At 48.3% G+C, this 19,864-nt stretch overlaps 1 protein-coding gene across 5 annotated transcripts in view; it reads left to right on the top strand.

The window, feature by feature from the left end:
- Positions 1-19,864, top strand: part of BMP3 (bone morphogenetic protein 3) — a 91,110-nt gene that overhangs the window by 56,411 nt on the left and 14,835 nt on the right. The window contains exon 1 of one of the 5 annotated variants that reach the window (XM_017727337.1): positions 16,595-16,797. The exons of 3 other annotated variants lie outside the window; for them this stretch is intronic. In XM_017727337.1, coding sequence (XP_017582826.1) covers positions 16,617-16,797 — 181 coding nt within the window. In that variant the 5' untranslated portion in view covers positions 16,595-16,616. Of the gene's footprint in view, positions 1-16,594; positions 16,798-19,294; positions 19,316-19,864 lie in introns of those variants that run through there. One more of the 5 variants, XM_017727342.1, reaches the window with a different exon arrangement.

A 19,864-nucleotide genomic window follows, 5' to 3' on the forward strand; every position in this document is an offset into this window, starting at 1 on the left:
AACCCCCCCCCCCCCCCCCCCAAAAAAACCCCAGAAACAAACAAAAAAAAAAAAACACCCAGAAAGAAAAAAGGAAGAGACAGGCTATGAGGATTGCAATCCCTTCTGTCCTCTGGGAGAAGCAGCATGGCTGCAGGGAAGTGCTGTAGGTGCAGGACAGGAGCCGCAGTGTGGCTCGGGCTTGACCTAACCTCTGGGCAGGGAAAACTCTGTGGCATCGACAAGGTGTGGCCTTTGAGAAGTCTTACCTCCTGAGAGGGTCATGCACAGTTAGGCAGATGCACGTCAAATCCTGTTTTTAATTAGCATTTCCAAATCAACAGCTCAACTGACTTCTGTGCCTGGTGACAGGAGAAATGAGTATGCTGTTATACGATCAAAAGCATCTAAACATTCGTTTTGTTAAAAGCAAGACACTTTTGCTTTGATTTGATTTTGCTTCCTTTCCTGTCTTTCTCCTTTTAGCTAATTTTGGGTTTCTTTCCCCCTTTTGTGGAAATTTGAGAACTGTGGTGGAGATCTGAGCCGCTTTTCGTGTTTTGTGAGTGTGTATCTAAGGCCAGGGATTTTAGTTATGTTTTGACTGACCTGAGTAAAGCTGGTTTTTAAGTGTGTCTATAAACCTTAGGCCATCAGTCAGTGCCTGCTCTGTCTGGCATGGATTTTTGCCATGGTCCTTGACGTCTCATAACTTGAGGAGAGTTCAAGTGTGATCACATAGCAAATGTTTCTGGAGCTACTAGCAGCTGTCATCATACCTGGAGTTAGCTCTCCTGGGTTTTGTGTCAGAGTATGTTCTGCTGTGTGGTTTGATTCCTGCGTACTCTCCTAGGGTCCATCAGAACTGGCATCAGAAAAGGAGAAAGAGACATTGAGCAAACTACGCCTAATTATGCCTTATTGTGACTAAATTTGGGAAAGAGCTTGCTCTTCTACTTTTGGAGAAGGACATGGCTGTAGCTGCTAGCACCGGTTAGCCCCTCTGCACCTGCCAGGCACAGGCAGCTTTCCAGCTGCCCCGGAGGCCAGGGAGGGATATGGGGAGGGAGGCTTCGGAAAAGCAAACACTTGTGTCGGCAGGATTGCTGCCTTGAAGTTGTTATTGTGGAAGCGCAGGCGACCAGGGGGTGACGTGCTCCTTTCAGTCCCCACTGTTCCAGAGGAAGGCTCCTAAAATCTGAACAAGTCGTTGCTGTTTCAGGATGTTTGTTGGTTCCCACACAGCCAGGTAGCCTGGCCTCTGGTATCAGGGTGAGCTGCATCTATCTCCCTAGGGAGGACGGGCTTAGAGTCTCTCAATGGCAGTGACTTGGGGCGCTGTTGCTGAAGAGTGGGAACGTCAGGCAGAGCCCTGACCTTGTGTTTTGCCTCGATGGCTGGAGCTGAGATTGTCAAAACATCACGTTTGCCAAGGTGGTGGGACATTGTGGGGTGAGCACAGGTTGTGTCTGTTGAGAACAAAATAACGCTGAGGTTTTACAGATTTGCTGGCCAAGATGGACTCCACGTCTTGTGGGGCAGAGCCCTGGTCCAGGCAGGATGTGCTCCCATGCGGGGCCAGGCTGGGGACCCTCTGCTTGCCCAGCAGCTCAAGCAGGGGGATCTGCTCCTGTCACGTAACTTCCCCCCTCCTGTTTTTGACTCATTTTGAAAGCGAGAACAAAAAAAGCAAACACTCCCTGCAAGTTCAAAGTTATGCAAATCAATCCTTTACTATTTTGACAGTAATTTTTTTCCACTGGAAAAAACAGACTTGTGAAAAGCCAAGCCCTTGGAGAACTGGGCAGAGGCCGCGATCCTGCAGCGCGAGGTGAAATGGAAACGCCGTACACCTGCCTGCAGCTGCCTCCCTGCCACGCATGTTCTGTGTGGGCCACAGCTGCCAAGCCAAACAAGCAGCAGTGTTTCAGTAGCACCTGCGGAGGAGCGGGGCCGGCCCCTGTCAGCAGACCCCCAGCCCCAGGTTCCGCTGCGCAGGCTTTATTTTTCTTTCCCTGACCCATTTTTGCAGAACTGTCAGTGACAGCCTGGCTGGTCTCCCTGCGCAGGCGGGCTGGGGATGAATGTTGGCGGCCGGCACCCCTGGACACCTGCAGCACCTGCACAATGGGGGATTGTCCATCCCGCAGGAGCCGGCACACCGGGGAGCCTGTTCCGGGCTGGGGGTCCAGCCAGGTGCGCGTGGCCGGACAGGAGTCAAGCGGGGCAGGCCTCGGGCCCCAAAGAGTTTCTTGGCCAGTTAATAGAAAATACGTCTGATGTTTTCTTTCCGTCGGAGGAAGAACAAGGGTGACCAGGATGCAAATACAGGGGCCCTCGGTGCAGCATGGCCCTTGTCGTGGGGACAGGGTTGTCTCTCTAAATTGGCATGGTCTTTGGGTGGGCTTCAGCAGTCCCCAACCCTGACTTTGGGCATACCCTTACTATTCTATTTTCTTATTCCTTACTACTTCCAGATTGATAAATTGGGTGTTTTCTGGGGAATATACTTGGATGCCTGTCTGACAGGGACATTACAGGACAGTCAGCTGGAAAAAATCCCACCCTTAAGCAATATTTGTGGACTTCCGAAAGCTGACATTCTGGGGAAAAATGCTGCGTTTCTTTTCACATACTTTCCAGGCTAAAATCTTTTGCTGGTTTGTCTAATGGTTTACCTGTCTAATAACTGCTCCGCCTGTATACGTGTTAGCAGGATAAATAGCAGTGTATGTTTTCAGCGAATCAAGTAGCCAGGTAACAAATGGCCCCGCTCCCTTCTGAATGGCCGTTTCCTATGGCCCTGTGGGCCAGCGGCAAACCCGCGGCTGCAAACCCGTGCAAACTGGGAACTGACCATGCTCAGTCTGGGAGCTGAGTATGCTCAGCTACACCTGCAGTAACTTCTGCTCTCTGACCCGCATCCTGGAGCTCACAGGGAAGAGTTAATCCAAAAACTCAGTAGCTGCAATGGCCCTACATCCCCTAAATCCGTCATCCCGCCTCTTGGCTGGGCACCACAGAAAAATGGGACCTGGGACCTGGTAGAAGGATTTGGAGGAAGCACGTGGGCACACGTGAGTTTGTGTAGCAGGCATAAAGGGTCATCCCAAGCAGCCAGAAACCCTCAGTTCTATACTTTGCCTCCCGTGGGATGTCGGTGGTTAAGCTGGTGGCAGCCGTGCTCAGCTGTGACACGCAGCAAGGCGTTCAGGAGGTTTCGTGCGTTTGGGCGAGCGAACGCTTGCTGAGACGGCAGCTCCGCAGGGTGTTCTGGGCTGTTCTGCCCTTGGTTGTCTCTCTTTGTGTGCTGAGTTTTGCTTTGGTTTTGTGTTTCTCAGTCCACGAAAAGCCTTGTAGTTCCTCAATGGCTGTAAAGGAAAGCTTGCTTCCCAGAAAGGTCCCAGGAGGGATCTGCAGGTCCCTGTTTTTGATAGGTCTTGATTGCAAAGCAGCTCCCCTCTCCCAGTCCTGTATTTAAGTTCTCGTGGGATGGGGAGTCCTCCACTCGTTCCTTTTATTTTTTTCTTCTCCTTTTGTGTTGATCTCCTTGTCTTCTCCCCACCATGTGTTCCTGATATACAGACTACTGCCTTCATGCTTCTGCTTCTTTCCTCGTCATGTCTCTTCCCTGTACTCAGAATGTTGCCTGCAGCAGCTCCTCCTCACTGACCTGGAGAGCACATGACCCTCTGCCCCCCTGCTCCCCGTTACCTGGACCCAAAGGCTGGGGCTGCCTTCTCACTGCTGATGCCGACTTCTTGTCTTACTAAGTAGATTCTGCATTCTGTGTGCATCTGTTTTTAATAGGCTTCTTTATTTTAATCCTTACAGAATTAATCTAAACTTGCTCTCTCAGTGAGCTGTTCTCTGCCAGAAGATTGTTTTCAAACTGAGGCAACGCCCTGTTTACATAGATAGGCAAATTCACTGTCCACAGAGCTGTTTGCAGTCAGAGCAGCTGTCGGACGCTTCGTCTAAGGGCAGCACACGGTTCACACGCACAGCAAACAGTTCTTCTTCTGAAGGGCAACCCTTTTTTTTAGTTATTTTTCTTTTTTGTATTTTTCTGTCCCTGAAGAGTTGAAAGCTAGAACATCTGCTTCTTGGCCAGCCATTCTTTCCCACAAATGTTGCTTCCCAAGTTCAAAAAGCTGGGTTGGGTTATTGTGTGTGGACACGTCTCGGTGCCCATGTTTCTGGAATCTGCCTAGGAGCACATCAGGGAGCACAGGGAGCTGGGAAGCCAGGCAGGCTCCGCTGGGGCCCTGTGTCTCGTGCCACGGGGTCACTGCTCAAGGGGCAGTGTATTTGTGCCATGCCTCGCCTGCGTGATCCAACCTAAACTGAGCAGGAGGTAAATGCCGAGCCATATATCTGTGCATGGTGCTGTTTTGGCTCCAGGGAGCCAAAAGAGCAGCTCAGTGCTTCATTCCTGCACGTGCAGTGGACGTGGTCAGAGCACCTGGGTTACAGATAAGAGGCGAGGTCCCGTCTGTGACTACTGGTACGCGCTGGTATTTCAGTTAGATGTAACCTGAGCTGCAGGTGGCAAAGGCGGCCAAACACGGCACAACAAAACTAAACTGCTCCTCATTAAAAATCTATTTCCACTGGAAATGTATTTTACACCCGTCCCTTTCAGCCCAGCTGCACTTGTTCTCCTGGACCCCCACCTGAGACATTGTCCCTGTGAAAAGAGCTGCCTCTGTGATTTAGTAATTGGCTCCTAAATATTGTCTGTCCCTGCTTTCCTGTCGTCTACCCTTGGTATGGTGTGCTGTTAAAGGAGATGTTCTGAGGTAGTTCCAGCAGACAGCAAGGCCAGTTTCTTTGTATTTGCCTATGTTTTCTGTCCCCAGCTGCACCGCACCTGAGCACTTGTGCACTGCAGTGATCTCAAAGCAAGTGGAATCACTGTGCTCTCCAGTTAGCTTGCCATCTCGTAGGTCCCAGCCCAGCAAAGTCTGTGGACACATTTAAAATTCAAAGGTATCTAGTGTGTAGGACATGCCCAAAGCTGCGTTGAGGAGGAGCTGAAAGAAAAGTCTGTATCAAAATGCTTTCTTTCCAAGTAGGAATGTTCTGCTCTAAGGATAGAGGCAAGGGAGGGCTTTGTGTAGAGCTTTAGGTTTTCCTAAGATAATTGACATCCATACCTTTTAATCTTGAAGAGGTCCCTGTGGGTTTTCCCACCCGCGGGGATGATCACTGGCGTTAGCCCTCCCGCTCACTTGGCTGGCCCAGAGCAAATGTCTGAGCTCTGGAGAGCTCACCTGCTGCATCACTTTCTGGACAAATGAAGACGGGCACCTGGTATGTGGGAATCAGCACAAGTCAGAGGTCTTTCCTTGGAGGCTGATCTGTATGAACAGCTTTTCTTTCGTAAGCAGCATTGCTCAGCAGCAGAGTGACGCCACAGATCGGACTAACCGTGTCAGGGGCCACGCAGGGCAGGCACTGCCCATGCCGGGAGATGGACGGGGCATGGAGGAGCCGTGTGCTTGGCGGGTGTCTCCGTTGTTTCTTACTGATAGCGCAGAACTTGATTTTGTGGCTGTGCAAGTCGTGCTTGATTTTGAGGACCGCTGGGTGGAAAAACACACCTGGTGGCATGGTCTGGTAGGGCTGTGTGCTGCAAGGCAATAGAACTGTTCAAATAATCCGTGTGGTTAAGGAGATGGGTAAATGCCCGGATGAATTGGTTACTCACAGCGGTTGGCTGGTTTTCTTTAATACGATTTGCGTATGACAGGTTGATGTTAGGCTTTTCCAAGGATCACAGGCATACGCTCCTGAAGAAATGCCCTCCTGTTTAGCACAGCCAAGTGTAGCTCCTTGTAAGTGCTCTGCTTTTGTCTATAGGAAGTGGCAGCTGCAAATGGTTTCGGAATAATCAGAAGATTTGCATCCAACAGTATTTGTCTACTGTAAAACCGTAGTACTGGAGATGGAGGTGAGGAAGGCAGGGAAACGTAGGACCTGGTTCTGTTCCAAATGACAGTTTGCCAGTCTTGAACTTCGTCTGCTGCCTGAGCCTCTTCCCCATGGAGAGACTTATATTTATAGGAACTTACCATAAATAATTGAATGAAAATACATGGTACTGACTCCACTGAAACTCCAAGAACTTCCGCAGCCCTTGGTGAAACCTCACTTCTGCTTGCCTCTAGCGTCTGAGCAGGGAAGAGGGCAAGGAAACTCTGTGCTCCGTGGTGGTTGTCATAGCTCCCACCCAACCCAACGCTTCTCTTCTAGTCTCTTTTGCTCAAAATTACAGAAAGTATAAGTCACTTTATTCCGGTGGTAAATGGGTTCAGTCGTTAGGCCTAAAAGCTCTACATACACGTGGCTTTCCAACCCCATCACAAACAAAAGCTTTTTCACCTTTTGCTGTATAAATTCCTGAAAACTTAGGGGTGGACATGAAGCACAATCTTTGCACTTAGTAGAATTTGTTGTGTGAGAAACAAATCAGAAAAATAATGAGACATCGCGGAGATGATTTCCCTCTTCATGAGTTTTGTGGTATTTTTATTCTCTCTTTTGGTTACTTCTCTGTCAATAGCTTTATCATTTTGGGAGGAAAAAGTGCAAATTTGTACACATCTTCTCAGGGCAAAAAGGTGCAACACAAAGTTTGAAAGAACTAAAGAAAATTCAACTGCTTCATAGTTGAATAAGTGAGTGCTTCTGGGTGATTAGAAATGAATTGCAGGGGAGGAAAGAAGTGATGTTGGCAGATGAGAAGGATCAAAGACCTGTAGTTTTGAGGAGCAGACTTCCAAGATGTACCTGTAACGTGTGGCACTTCTGATATTCTGCTTGCTCTCGTAGAGGCTGTAAAGCAATGCTATGGTAGTCTGCACGTTTGCCTGAGCTTTGGGATGATTTTAGCTAACAATACCTGAACAGTTTCTAGAAGGTCCTCGCGAGGTAGCTTTCTGCTGGACGTTGCAGGTGGCACTGTAACATCTGCCGCTTCACTCGGCGCTCGGGTCGCGCTGCACGAGTCAGGGCGCTGGGTTAAAGCTGTGCCTCCCTCTCCTCTCAGATGCCTGGCGTACGGCCACGGTTGTGCGCGCCTGTGGCCGCAGTGTGCGGTGCCCTTGCTCCGTGCTGGGGACAGTCTTGTTTTTCCTCTGAGCTCGTACCTGGCTCTGCAGAGGCGTAAACCAATTGTTCCAAACAGGGGGATGCTGAGGATAGGGAGGAGACTTGTGTTTCAAGACGGTCAGAAGTACTGCAGGAGGTTCTTCTGGCTCTTCTCATCAACAGCATTGAGGGTACAAAACTGCAAAATGAGTAACACATGTTTTGATGGAATTAAATGTGAAATTGGAAAAGGAAACGTGTCTCAAGTATAACAAAGGCTTGCCAGATAAACCATTACACTCTAGAAAGCTGCTGCTGTTAAAATAAAAAATGTTTTTTGAAAGAGTTCCATGTGGTATTGTTTCCATTTTCCCATGTTCAAAAAAGGAGTATCACTTGATTTCAGTTGAGTAAAAACAAACACGTGTGCAGCTAACAGATACTCTTATACCTCACCTGCGTAGCGACCTCTGCTTTCCGCCCTTAGGGTTTTTTCCTGTGGATTCCTGGATGCAACAACCCTTCTGTCTACTGGTTCTTTTTGGTTCTTGAGTGGGGTAGCGTGAGATAAAGAATTGTCTTCTGCCAACCTATCTCTGTTCAGCCGCCCTGCCCTAATCAGCATTGCTTCTGGGCACAGATTTTGCTCTGCTGTTTGTTTGTTTGTATTTAAATTATCAGATTTTTGCTCTGAAACTCGTTGGCTGGTAGGACTGAAACAGTACAAGGGTTGTCTTGCAAGAGAGAGGGCTGGTGAAGCGTGCTGTGTTCTCCGGTCAGGACATGGAGCAGAGGTGTACAGTAACCAGCTCCCAGCCCAATGCCTCTCTGAAAAAAGTCTGTTGTGAATATTAGGCTGAGTCAGTTTAGCTTTGGCTGCAGAGGTGCATTCCAAATAAAACAGTGCTCTCACTCTTCCTACCTTTGTCGGGTGGTCATTGCATGGACAGTAGCATTGCAGATGGCCAAGCAAACCGCCCTTGCTTAAAAATAGGTGTCCATGGGCATTAGAGTGTTGGAGGACGGTGTACATGGCAGACACAGCCTGGGACCTGTGCGAAAGGCTTTCCCAAGCGCATCCTCATGCGAGTCTCCTCTTCCCACGGGTTAGAAAGTAAGAACCATCAACAGCTATGTGCAGCGCCATGCACAGTCAGGCTCCTGGTGACGAGGTGGAGGGTATGCAGGAGTTAACATGCTTTCTTCAGTTTCCGAGAGGGGTTTCTGTAAATCAAATCACTGCCAAGCCTCTTCCATCAAACCCTCGTGTGTGTTACGGAGCCCGAAAGCAGGACGGGAGGGTTGGAGGGGCTAGAGTGACTGGTGAGGGGTCTGGGTGGTTTGTTCAGGGGGTCAGCCAGCAGGGAGAGACACAGAAATCTCTCAACACACATGAGGTGGGAAAGCAAAAATCTGGATTTTGTGCTTTTAAATCTCAGGGCTGAACAGACAGTTGTTGTTGATGACTGAAATAAGAACAGGCGTGGACGTAACATTGTGTCTGCTTTGCATAACTAGTCCTGTCTACATATTAGGATTTAATTAGTTACCCATAAAGAAGCCTTTTAAAATCCTTGTTGTCACATCCATCAAAGGGGAAATGTCCCCTTTGTATTCAGTAGGTATGCTTAGTTCTGGTTGCTCTGAGTGGAAGAAGTCTCATTTCATGTATGTTTCAACCACTTTCATGGTTCCTTGGGTAAAAACTAGGGCACACTGCAAACTCGATGGACAGGTCAGCACACCGATCCCTTCTAGAGGGAGACTGTAGCTTCAGGCGACGTTCCATGTAGCCTCTTTCATAAAAAAAAACCAAAAACGGAGGAATGTGGGGGTAGAGCACCTCCCTTATCTGGGGCTTTATAGGTGGAATGTAGCACATGCAAAACTGCATTTGAACCTTCCCACTGAACATAAAGGAACATTCAGACAAAGTGCCAGGACGGCTTGTTTGCTTTATTTGTGTGTCGATGTGTGCACAGGAGTAACTGAGGTCCCTACAATACTGAGAAAGCTTTCGGACAGATGGAGGGACAGGTATGAAGAAGCCCAGGAAGAAAGGCTTGGCTAATACTGTACTGATTTAAGGATTCATGTTGGCAGAGAACTTACCGTGTCCCCTGAAAACCTTTTTACCGAGTGGGTAAAAAACATCCTGTTTCTTGGATCGAGTCTTAGATATGAAGCTTACCTGCTGGATCCAGGATTTGTAGTTGCATGCCAGGTTAAATACAGCTGGAGGATTAGACAAGTTGTAATTGCATGGGCTGACATCAAAACTGTCTTCAGCCATTTTTTAGTAATCTAAAAAGCATTTGCTCACAGGTGATTGTACAGTGTTGTTCTCTGTCTCTGTTTTCTAACCAGCTCCTTCACAACGTGTCCAGAATGCTGTTTGCTAATGGGATAATTGACTGTTTGTATAACTTTGTGCCTTCAGCCTTGAGTCCTTTATTGAGCTCCGGATCGAAGTCTTGTCCATGCAACTTTCTTCTCTGGATACTTATGCATTTAGGCAGGTATAAAAAAACCTGACTAGAGATGGCTTGTCTACTTCTCAAGCTGAAAGGCTGGGCAAGTATTTCTGTCAGGATGGGTTGTTCCTAAGAGCTGCCGTAGCAGTTTCAGTTGTTCCACAATGCTGCCTTCCTAAAGAACGAGTCTGTCTGGGAAACTGCCTCGCTCACAGCGGTGCGAAGCCCTTACTCTTGCTCATGCTTACTCTGAGTCACTTGGGAGACTGTAAATCTTGGGTTTTTCAGGAGAGGTTTGTATGGTGTGCAGAGATATCAAATTATCTTTTCAATGTGGAAAGGCATACTTGGCCGAAACACGTTTTTTTCCTTGGCTGTCTGAGGCTGTCAGAAGATATGAAACTTGGTTTTAAGTCTTTGAATCCAATTCTTGTTCACAATACAAAGTAAAAATACTGAACAATCAAGTTTATGTTATGTTCATACTTTAAATCCATAGGGTAATATCAGAGGCTCTTGTATTTGATCTACGTGGATCCTCTGAGTATTTTTGCCATTTTATTGCATCGCCCTATCGAGGGAGTATTATTTATATGAGATAATCCTCATTTGGTTCCAGTTTATTAAATGAAAGGAATGTGTTAGGCAGTCAGTTCTTAAGAGGTCTGGAATCTGGACTGTAATTGAATCCATTCCCTCTCAGCTAATTTATGTAATCTGATGAGAAACAAGTGTAGTACAATTTGCTCAAAGAAAATTGAGAATGTTCACTTTATCGAACCATACCAAAAAAAGTTCTCTGAACGAAGCAGCGCAGCGAAAGGCAGAGCTTGGGTTCCCCTGTCTGACCAGCCGTACTTGGGGCGTCTCTCCTCGCGAAGGAAGATGGAGGGAATGTCTTGTGCTGGAATCATACTCCTTCCGTTTTGTGTGAACCGCCTGGTTTACAGGTTTTCTGTGGCAGTGTGCTAGATATGCTATTTGTGATACTGCGAGCGTTTTGTCCTCACACTTAGCTTGTGGCTGCAGCGCTTTCATTTATTCTTACTGTGTGCACGTTGTTTTCTAAAACAGAGCCAGGTAAGGAGCCATTTTGCTGCAGCACCTGGCTCCTAGATTTTCCCCTGGACTAATGATGTGAAATCCCTCCTTTATCTCATCAACAGTGAAACTCGTTTACTTTGGGCACAGCACCCATCAGGCTGAGCATGGGCGGTCCGGTGGGCAGGGCTGCGCCCCATCTGGGATAGGAGTGCATCAGGACACGTGGGCGCTCGGGAGCGGCGTGTTGGGCATTGTTATCTCCAGAACCATCCCATCTGCTTCTGCCCTTCTCCTCTCACACTTCTGCTGTGGTCAGTTCACTGCAGGTGGGCGAGCACTTGGCAGGCAGTCACTGACTGGCATTGGAATTCCCTCCAGTCCCATTGTATTCTTCGGTATATTCAGAGATACAATCTGGTAATCTGTAAGGACCTGTAGGCCAAGTCATGACCAGCAACCCGTTCCCAAGCATGGGGCATAAGGCAACTCTTCCCTTTCCTGCTCTACCCCCCAGATTTAAGAGCAGTTTAGAGAGGAGATCTGTCGCTGCCCCACACATCCAGGCCAGAGCAGAGAAGGAAGGAGGCGTGGGCAGTGGGAGTGCCTCTGGAGCGCAAAGGCAGCAGTAACCCCATGCAGGGGAGAGGGGTGGTAATGCCAGTGCCCAGCCCCCAGCCTCTGGAAAGAGGGGGATGCTTAGTTGTTGCCTGTCAGTCAGCTGGTGACAGCAGGTAGAGGTCGGAGCAGGTCACGTGCGACAGACAGCGCGTGCCTGGTGACAGCTGTCACTGTCATCTGCCAGCTTCCAGGGCACAGGATCTGCAGGGGGTTTAGACGGGAAAAGACTGTTGGTTATGGAGTTTTCTCTTTAGTTATCAGCAGAGGTTTCTTTGCAACTGTAACAGGAGTTTGTGCTTATGTTGGATGATCCACAGTTGGCCCTTCCTCCAGTGGCCCTGCTGGTGTGTTAGCTGCAGTTGGCTCTGGAAGGGAACCCCCCGGTAGCTCGCTCTTGGCTGTGTCCGTGGGTTGCATCCTTTCCACCAGTTTGGTGTTCCGCTCTCCAGCTGTCCGGCTGCTTCAAGGGAAGTCAGTAGTGTTGAATGTGTGCAAGTCATTGGCGCTCATCAGATGCTGTGGATATAGACTATGACTTAAGTCCGAACTTCACTTCTGGAAAAGGTCAAAACATCCTGAGTTTCCAAAATGTGAGCTCTCCAGTCCTGGAGAGGATTACCCAGACTCCAGCCCCTAATTTGCAGGGATTACCATGTTGCTTGTAATATTGCAGTGTGAAAGAATTCAGGGTTGAGAAAAAAATGCCCGTCTTCAACATCCCAGTTTTTTATGGACTTTAGTGTGGCTGATAAATTGCACGGGATCTCTTAGACAAGAGCTACAACAGCGTGAGGAGGTCAGCGCTTTGTTTTATAGCTCATAAAAAGTAGATGTGTTTTTTTCCTGTTGTTTGGCATCCTACTTAATGTCTATAAAACCACTTGGCCCTTTGGTTGCACCTGAGTTCTGGATCCGTTGACCAAGATACTGACGGTACCAGGCCAGTTGCTGTCGAGAGTTTGAGGAAATGGGTGGCCAAGGGGTGAAACTGGGGAGCTTGATGAGAACGAAGCCAGGGAAGGCTGCTGTTGCTCCAGACATGTGGCTGGAGCCATATGGGGAAAAATATCTTCTCAACATTTATCTGTGACTCAGAGTCTTTTCCTTGCATAATGGTGTTCCCCATATATGAGACTTGATGTCTGCACTCACGGATAGCGTGCCCTGATTTTTGAAGATTTTCAGTACCTGCACTATAGTTCCTTTCAGTATTTGTGGCTCTGTCAGTCATCCGTTAAGTCTCCTGATTGTGCATGTTTGCTGTCTCTCATTCAGCATCCAGGATTTTTGTCATAGTCTTCACATCTTTTGGAGGTGAAGCGAGGCCACCATGCTGATGTGAGGAGTTGACATGTAGGAGTCCAGGGGATAATCCCTAGGAATGCAAGGTGACGGGGAACAAGTGTTGGATAGATGCATAAGTAGGAAGTAGAGTACATTCAGACTCAACATTTGCATGTGTGAGAAGTAAAATCCATTGCTGCCAACTCTGTAAATGTTTAATTTGGAGATATATGATTCCACATCTGGCTTGTCTTTAAGTACAGCAAACACTACTTGTCACTTTTAATTTCTCTCTTTTACAATTTCCACTTCAATCTAGTAAGAAAGATCAAATCTCTTCTGAGAAAAGTTGGTCTTTTTACAGCTTTGGAGAAAACTAACCATAGATATGTACAATAGGGAAATGGAAACTACAGATGACTAAAATCTTAGGGGAGAAAGAGTTGTGACTTAGGGAAAATGCTATCCTGCCCTCCCTGTATTGTCTCTAGAGAGAACAGAACAGAAGGGAAAAATGTCTCGGAAAGCAGAAATTGGCCAAGCGCTTGTCTGGAATGTGATTTGGGTTGAAGCTTCTGTGTGCAGTTTGGGAATCAGGAATGATTCACTGCTCCTTACGTGTGAAGACAGTGTCACGATGCACAGACAGATGCAGAAGGCAGTGAGACCTAAACATGGTAGCTCCTTCTCCTCTTGCTGATTTCCTGAAAATAAAGGCAGCGCATTTGCAGGGCTTCCCGGTGGGTTCGCTCATTCCAAGGGAGCTCTACAGGCCATGGGGTCACATCCTGGGATTAGTTGCGCTGTCTATTTAAAATTTACATTAGCTGACTGAGTGTGTGGGGTGTGGAGGGAGAGGGGCTGTGGCACGGTGCAGCCCAGCACGGCACGTTGCCCACCAAGGGCAGCGACCGGCCAGCGCTGCACACTCGGGCACATCTGCTCTGGCTCTGCGTGCGCGTAGTGGTGACCGGTCTGGGCATTGCCTGTTAATCGTGGGCACAACAGGGGTGTTTTCAATGAGGCTGCAGCATCCCATAGTTCTGCGAGTACCGTCGGGACAGTCTGTGCTGTGGGTTTGCTGTCTGGGCGTACAGACGTCAGCCAGAGTCCTGCGTGCTGCTCCCGGGGCTGCTCCTGTGATTGCTGCCACACGCAGGTGTCTGAGGACCCACTTTCCCTCTGAGTTCCACCAGGAAATAGCTGTGGCTGAAGGTGGGATGTCGAGATTCTTTTAGTGGATGGTTGAATGGCAAAACTAGTACTTTCTTCAGCTGCCAGCTGTATCCTAGCAAAAACGATGGCAAACTTCTCGTGCCTGGCGCCGGTCAGTGCCGGTGTTACTCGCGGTGCCAGCTGCTGCAGGTACAGGTGGTGGTGTGGCAGAGAAGGTGAGGGTTTCTCTGGAGAGCCACCTCTTGCCGTAAAGCAGAGTTTGTGCCTAACGCTTGGCAGGGCGCAGCGCAGACCTCCGCAAGAGAGAGCCCGTGCCCACGCCTGCACTCCAGAGGCCAGAGGCTGTTTCTTGGTGATTAACTTGCAGGAAACAGAAATAAAAGGGCGGGGCGGGGGGGGAGAATCTGCTTTAACTCTTTGTAAAAGCTTCCCCTAAAGCTTCCAAAACTATTATTTGGAAAAGACCTGGTATCTTTAAAACTTCAAGGGACGGCGGAGCGGGAAGAGGCGGAGAACGGCCCCTGATGAGCTCAGGGTGGGTCTGCGATTACTGGCTTTTGTGGCTGCATTTTTCAAGCTCTGCTGTCTAAGCTATGTCAGTAATTAAAGATCCAGGGAAGGATGAATATGCAACTGCATTTCCCACATCCTTCATGAGGTCTGAGCAATCAGGGTCTTGGAATAAACATTTGGTTGAAAAATTCCGCCGTACCCCGAGCTGAATCTACTCATCTCCTGTGCTGCAGCAGAGGCCTGCAAGTAATTTGCATACAAAACAGTATTTCAGTAAAAAGTTCTTGTTCAATGTTGCCGTGTTTTCCCTTATTTTGGATTCTTGATCTTTTCTCCTGTGTGATGCCAGGAAATGTCTTGTGATTAATCATTTCACTGCTCATCCTTAGAATCTCATTAGTAAAAAGGAAGTATTTTTATAAATATTGTCCGTGTCTTACAGGACGTTCTTTTCTGGCTGCACTGGTCATGTCAAAGATGCTTCATCGACACCAGTTAGTGTAGTGGCAGTCACACTCGGTTCGCTTTCACACAGTCTCGGAAGGACACCGCGCTTTATAAAAGCAGAGTACCCAGACTGTGATGCATCTCCAAGTCACCTTGGCACAGCACCTGAAAGCCTTAAGTCAGACTGATCATTGCTGACTCGGGCAATGAACGTCATTTGAGACAAAATGCGAACTGTGGTATCTGCAGTGAAGGAATGGTAGTCAGGAGTAATGCACAGGATTGCTGACTGCTCAGGAAACTCATCTGCTTCCTTGCCCACCTGTGCTTGCATGCGAGCTGCCCTCCTGGTGTTGCGTCCCTCCTGACATCTGAAGTCAAGGACTCCTGAGTGTTACCACAAATGGAAGCTCCCAAGTTAGGTCCTATAATCCTTCGCCAGTACTAACTGGAGGAAGCTCTGGCCTCTGCCCTAAGTGGAAATCTGTCCCCAGACCCTTCTGTGGTCTGGCTTGCATTCTAAAGGAAAGGTTGATTTTCTTAGACAGACAGGACAGTGCATAAAAAAGTAACTTAGTGACCTTATGCTCCGTTTCCCTGAAACGTCACTGGGCATAGTTCCCAGTATCTTGTCGCTGTTCAGCCCTGATCGGACGCGAGCGAAGTGGATGTGCAAAACACACGGTAATCAAGAGAGACTCGTTCCAAGGACTGATAGCCACATGAAAGCTTCCTGTGTATATTCTTAGGCCCTGTGGCTTTTTAGCAGAAACAAGTGCAAATTTTCAGCCCAAAACTACTTCTTGCTGTAAACGTAAGGTGCATGGAAGTGTCTCAATTTTTTTTCTGAAAGGAGATTCTGTTATTGTCACCGATTGTGACATTTACTGCAGGTACAGGGTTTGCACACTGCAGTAAGGGAACTGATTTTGGGTGCTGATGGGCAAGTGCATCCCTGGAAATCTAGATTTTGTACCGGTGGGGAGAGCTGTGGGTGTTTTTGCTGTGTGCATCAGTTAGAGTCTGCAAGCTGTATTAGCCTGTATATGTTTTCAATTCTTTTCTATTTCTTCAGCACCCCACCAAAATGATAATTTTGTTCTTTTTATATGGAGTCTGGATCTTTGGTCTTACAACAACATTGGGATCCGTTGTTGTGGTGGTTGTTTTGGATCATAGGGTGAAACCAGAAAGTAGCAGGAGATTGGTGCTGAGGAGCTTCATTCTGCTTGAGCCACCGGCACATTCACAGAAGAATGAATGTTATTTAGTACAAAATGTTTGGTCATTAGATGTTCTCCTTTCGCCCATCTGTGAAAGTGGCAGTTGGGGAAACTGTACCCTTAACTCCATTTCCCCATGTACAGAAATCAGATTACAGATGGCTAAAACCTTTGGGCAGTTCTCTGCGAGGCAAGCAAGGACAAGCAGTGCAGGCCAAGCCACAGTTCCCACCGCAAAGAAAACAAAAACACAGGTGCTGAACGGACTGCGGCCACGCAGATGAGCTGTGTGTACAGAACACGGCTTTGCACGGAAGGGGAACATCGTTCTCGTTGTTTGGCTGTTGTTCGCTCAAGGCGTGTTTTATTTCAGCTCGGCTCCAGGCAGAGTTGTTACAGGTCCTGCAGCAGAAGTTCTCTGTGATGAGAGAAACATGTGATCCTGAGGCCCGAGAGAAGAAATTCTGCTGGAAGGCCCCTCCAGGGGGAAGGCGGCTGCTGCTGCTGGCCACCACAGCAAACACCCAGCCCGGCTGGGGAGCCTCGAAAGGCCAGCACAGGGGATACAGGGAATGGCTGCACACAAGGGGGTTTGCTCTGGGCTTCCCACCTTGGCCTCCCTTGTGAAAGGCTGTACTCTTGTGTACATCTCTGGAGCCATGAGCGGGAACATTCCAAGGAGCATGTGCCGCCTTGTTTCCAGTAACGGGAGAGGCAGCTCAGCACTTTGCAGTCCGTGGAGCATGGTTCCAAGCATTGCCGGATGACGTGCTGCTTGGCGTTCCCATTTGTACCTGGCGTACCTGGAGCGCGTGCATGTCAGGGATGCAGGGGAGTGATATGGACCAGGGTACGGTGTGGTCCTGCAGAGCAAACCAACCCCGGGGAGAAGAGACAAGGTCTGGATGCAGGACAGCGCACCTTAACCGTGGGTTCGGGGTCTGGTAAGAGTGGGGATGACCTTGTGGGGCTGGGGACACACCGCTGGGGCAAAGCTGGCGTCACTGACCCAAAGACTCGGTGTCAGGAGCCCTGCTGTAGCAGAGCACACAGAAGCCCATCTGAGACAGCCAAGCAGATGTGCAGAGGGCTGGTGCGAGGCAGCCGAGGCGGAGCTGCAGCGGGGAATTCTCCAGATGACAGCCAGGAGAGCTGGATGTGGGAGCCACAGCAGCGGAGATTGCTTTGCTAAGTGAACTCTGCAACGGCTGAGAGCCAGGCAAATAACAGCACAAGTATGGGGTTAGCCTTCACATGCTGAACAGATTTTGCTAATGTCACTTTGTTATGCAAATATGTAATTATTTCATTTCCCCCAGAAGGAGTATTTGTGGTTTCCTCTTCCCTGGGACTTCCGAGCGCTTGTGTGAAGGGAACAAATAACTGGAAAGTTACTGGGTTGTCCGCTCTGTGGCAAGCTCTGAAAAAGTGAAAACCTTGAAGTTTTTGGTGGAGGTTTTAAACAGCACTTTAGAAGGGCTGACGGAGGGTGATGAGGCTGGCCCTGACAGTGGCACAGGACTTGCTCACCATTTAAATAAACTTAATTTGTACTGAAGCCTGCTGTGTGCCGAGGGCTAAGGAATTAAAAGGCCAGGTTGCTTCACAGATTGGAGACTCTGTGGTGATCAGGATGGAGCTGCTCAGGCCCGATAGGGCCTGGAGTTGTGCTGGCTGTTGCTGGAGGAGAGGACATGTGTGGATAACTGCTTTGCAGCACTTCTGTGGAAGTGGCAGAAAAGGAATAGCAGAGAAGCGCTGTTCCCTTAGAGGTCAGGTGTGAGAGTTTGTCGGCTGTGGAGAGGAGCTCCCTACGTGCTTTGCTTTGCTTTGCTTTGCTTTGGTTGGTGCGCTCACAAGGCTCTGGCATTTAAAAATCTCATGGAATGGGGGATATTTTTCAACTTTGGAAGCTGCAGAACTCCATGTAATGAGTGTCCTGATATGTCACAGAGACAATCCATAAAGTGAGGGATTTTTGAAACCCATTGTGTGTGCCTGCGTAGCATGCTCAGAAAACTGCAGCGGCTGTTTGAAAAGGGGGATTCGGAGAAGGCTCCTAATGCCCTGAGAAATCACTTTTTCCTTTGTGTTTCACACCCAGTGTCCTCTTCCTCTCTCCTTGCTGGCTGTAACAGGATTGTATAGGGCTAACTTTCTATTTTAGACACTTAGCTGCAATCAAGTGGTGGGGCGAGGTTCTGGGAGCTGAGTTTGGATTTAATTTTGCGTAAACAGGGCTTTCCACTAACACTTAAACAATTTTAAATAAAAGCTCAGCCACAGGGTGCTTGAGCTTCCATGTTGAATTTAAAGTAGTTCTTGTCTAATCCCCCTTTGCTTGAGAATGGTGTTACAGATACACACTGTCTCTGAGGGTTTGTTTGATTTTTTTTAAACTCAGGTAATTCTCAATTTACAGTGGTCTGATCTCAAGAGTCAGGAAGCTGCTCAGAGGATGTGTTGGAGATAAGCAAAAGACCACATTCTTTCAGCAAATCACTTGGCACTGTAGGTATAGGACAGGATTCAGTTAAGCCAGTTTTATTTAAAGACTTGTGGTATATTGTTGCTTGGGGTTTTGGGGTTTTTTTATGTTGCTCCTTTCAACAGTAGGAAATAACATGACTGAAAATGAAATGGTAATTTCCACTTGCACAACGATTCTTCTTTGGGATTGACAGTTCTGCCATGGATGTAAGCCAGGGACCACTGAATTTTGTAGCTATCAGTTTAAATAATTTTGTTTTCTTTCTGCATGGATCCGCATTGGTTTTATTACTTGTGTCCAAAACAGCAACCACACCTTAATGTTTTAATTATGAACTTATTAATTATGTTCACTTGTATTGTTAGCTTTTATATTGCACTAATGTGTATTTCTTACCTAGAGAAGTGAGAAGTAGAAGTAATGGTACTACCAGCATCGATACTGACACTGTGTGTGCTTTCACATCTACGGATAGTATTTTGAGATGCATATGGCAGCTTCGGTGCCTCAGAACTGTTTGAAGATGAGTCACTGCCATGGGTTGCATCTGAGTCCTCAAATGTAGGAGCATATAAAAATCACTACTCTGCTCTTGAGAATCTTCACTTTCCTCCCTACCTGGGTGGGCACTTGCCTCTTGTAGTTACAGATGGGCTTATTACAACTGCATAACAGTACTTGCCACCGATCCTAATTTCAGTGTAATTTGAGAGGCAATACACAATGTGTCGTAGCGTTTTATATAGGGCTGGATAATGATACACTTGCTGTAGCCCGTGGAAAATCCGAATGCCCTGTGCTGAAAATGTTGTGCTAAGCTCTGTGTACTGATCTGCAGGCCAATCTTACTATCTCCCTTCTTCAGTTTAGAAACCAAGCTGATCTTGGGAACCAGCACATTTATAAAGGTGACACTGCAGCGAGGCTCCTCTTCCACCTCCCGTGTGTTCCCTGCCCGACATACAGATGAGGTACCCTTTGTGTTGCAAAGCAGATTTTGTAAGTGATGGTGTCGTATATGCTGGGCTATTGTGTGATGCTGTGGCACTGGCTAGAGGGGCTGAGACGCTTCTGTCCTTTTGGTGCTGAAAGGCAGCAAATGCGCGAGGCACATGGAATTGTCTCAGCCGAGCAAGGAACACCTTGCTCGGTGCCCTGCTGTAGTGGAGGAGTCTTCACGTGCACGGTTTCTCTGGGTGCATGTCTCTTCCCAGGGGCTCCAGGCTGCTGAGGGCACCTGTGCCCCTCCCGGACGGGTTGGAGGAAGCCGAGGGTCACCGAGCATGGTTGGTATTCAGGAGAGGCAGGCAGAACCCCAGCACAAGCCGGTGAGCATCCCTTCCACCTGCCCGCGGTGGACTGTGCTCTGCTCCCAGCCAAGCCTTGAGACGTTCCAGGGGAGAAGGATGAGTGCGCTGCGACTCGTGGGGGTTTTTTTATTGTTGGTTTTTTTTTTTTTAATGCGATCACGTTATTGTATGGCCTTTGGGAGGGGCTGGGTGGAGGCGGGCAGGGGACCG

Source organism: Corvus brachyrhynchos, unplaced genomic scaffold (assembly GCF_000691975.1).
Source record: "Corvus brachyrhynchos isolate BGI_N302 unplaced genomic scaffold, ASM69197v1 scaffold112, whole genome shotgun sequence".
NCBI lineage: Eukaryota > Metazoa > Chordata > Aves > Passeriformes > Corvidae > Corvus > Corvus brachyrhynchos.